Raw genomic sequence first — 1,468 nt, 5'->3', positions numbered from 1 at the left:
GCGCCGCAGCAGCGCGAACACCTCCTCGGCCGCCGGGCCCTCGGGCAGGAGCTGCAGACCCAGCTGCACGCAGGCCAGCGCGCGCACGCCTGGAGGCCCGGCCCCGCCCTGCAGCAGGCGCAGCACGCGGCGCGCGCTGAAGAACTCGGCGAAGACCTCTGGGTGGTGGCGGCCGGCCACGTGCAGCAGCTGGCAGCCCACGCGGCGCGGCAGCTCCTCCGCGCCCCCCACGTAGAGGCGCGCGCCCAGGGCCAGCAGCGCCAGGCACTGCTCACGCTCCAGCGGCTGCCGGGCTGCCTCCAGCACGCGCCGCACCAGGCCCTGCTTGACGCTCGCCGGGTAGGACGAAGTCACCACAGCCTCCAGGATCTTGTCCATGACTGCCACTGCAGAGGACAGAAACGGGGTCACACTCTGACAGGCGAGGGATCCAGTCCCCCTAAGCACTGAGATTCGAGGCCTCTCATCGGCACCCACCTCGCAGCAAGGAACGGTGCCCAAGAAAAGCGAGTCCCACGGAAAACCCCAGCAGAAAGCGCTGCTGAGCACCGCGAGCCTACTCGGCTGCGTCCTTGCCCCTTTGCCCTGTGTACCCCAGGCCTTCCTTCCAAATGGCCATCTTGCTGGGGCTATTCGTGCAGCACAGCATGCTGGGGGGTTGGGGCGGGAGGGCACACGCTGCAGGCAGTGAGGGCAGGGGAAGGGGCTCCCGCGCAGCCTTGTACCGCCTCCACTTGGGTCCCAATGCCCTTTGAAAAATTACCGACACCTCTGCAAGACGCTGCTCGTGTGACCTGTGTATCTGTTCAGCGACATGCCCTCAGCCCTACCGCCGCGCACGCCGCGAACTCCTCTTACACCCTACCTGAAATACTCAGGCAGGGGATGTAGCTCAGCGGCACAGCCCCCGCCGGGCAAGTGTGAGCTCCTGAGCGGGGACGCACCCCTGTAATCCCAGCACCCAGGACACTGAAGCTGGAGGACCGCCATGAGTTGGAGGGCAGCGTGGGCTACTTAGCAAGTTCAAGGTCAGCCAGAACTACGTAGTGAAACCCTGTCTCAAAAAGACAGTAACAATAATAAAATAGAATACCTATTCTAGGTGAATCCATCCTCTGCCCCCGGCTCCTACACGATGGAAGCCCATTCCTCATTACAGCCGCAATCCCTAGAGCCCTTGAGGCCAGGCATTTGCCTCTGCTCACAACCACCACCCAGCCCCCACCTACACCAGCCCCTCTGCCGGGGCCTTAAGGCAATGTCGTCCCTCCCCTCCTTTTCGTTGGTACTTCAGGCCTCAACTGAAAGGCACTTCCTCAAACAAGCCTTACCTGATGCCCTAGTTAAACAACACAACATTCTTTCTCCCGCACAGCACTTAGGATCACCTGATTGGGATCCGCTGTGCGCTAGGAAAGGTGCACAGCGTCCCCCGCACAGCAGGGGGCATCTGCCACATGGGCAAAGG

The 1,468-nt window shown here is 62.9% G+C and overlaps 1 protein-coding gene across 1 annotated transcript in view; it reads right to left on the bottom strand.

Annotated features, from left to right (window-relative positions):
* Window positions 1–1,153, bottom strand: part of Usp35 (ubiquitin specific peptidase 35) — a 16,336-nt gene extending 15,183 nt beyond the window's left edge. The window contains exons 1-2 of the mRNA XM_004632536.2: window positions 1,094–1,153; window positions 2–386 (exon numbers count right to left, since the gene is read on the bottom strand). Coding sequence (XP_004632593.2) covers window positions 2–386; window positions 1,094–1,112 — 404 coding nt within the window. The 5' untranslated portion in view covers window positions 1,113–1,153. The remainder of the gene's footprint in view (window position 1; window positions 387–1,093) is intronic.
* Between the last annotated feature and the right edge of the window lie 315 nt (window positions 1,154–1,468).

The sequence above is a fragment of the Octodon degus genome, unplaced genomic scaffold (genome assembly GCF_000260255.1).
Source record: "Octodon degus isolate 3935 unplaced genomic scaffold, OctDeg1.0 scaffold00049, whole genome shotgun sequence".
Lineage (NCBI taxonomy): Eukaryota > Metazoa > Chordata > Mammalia > Rodentia > Octodontidae > Octodon > Octodon degus.
This window is presented reverse-complemented; position numbering and strand designations above follow the sequence as displayed.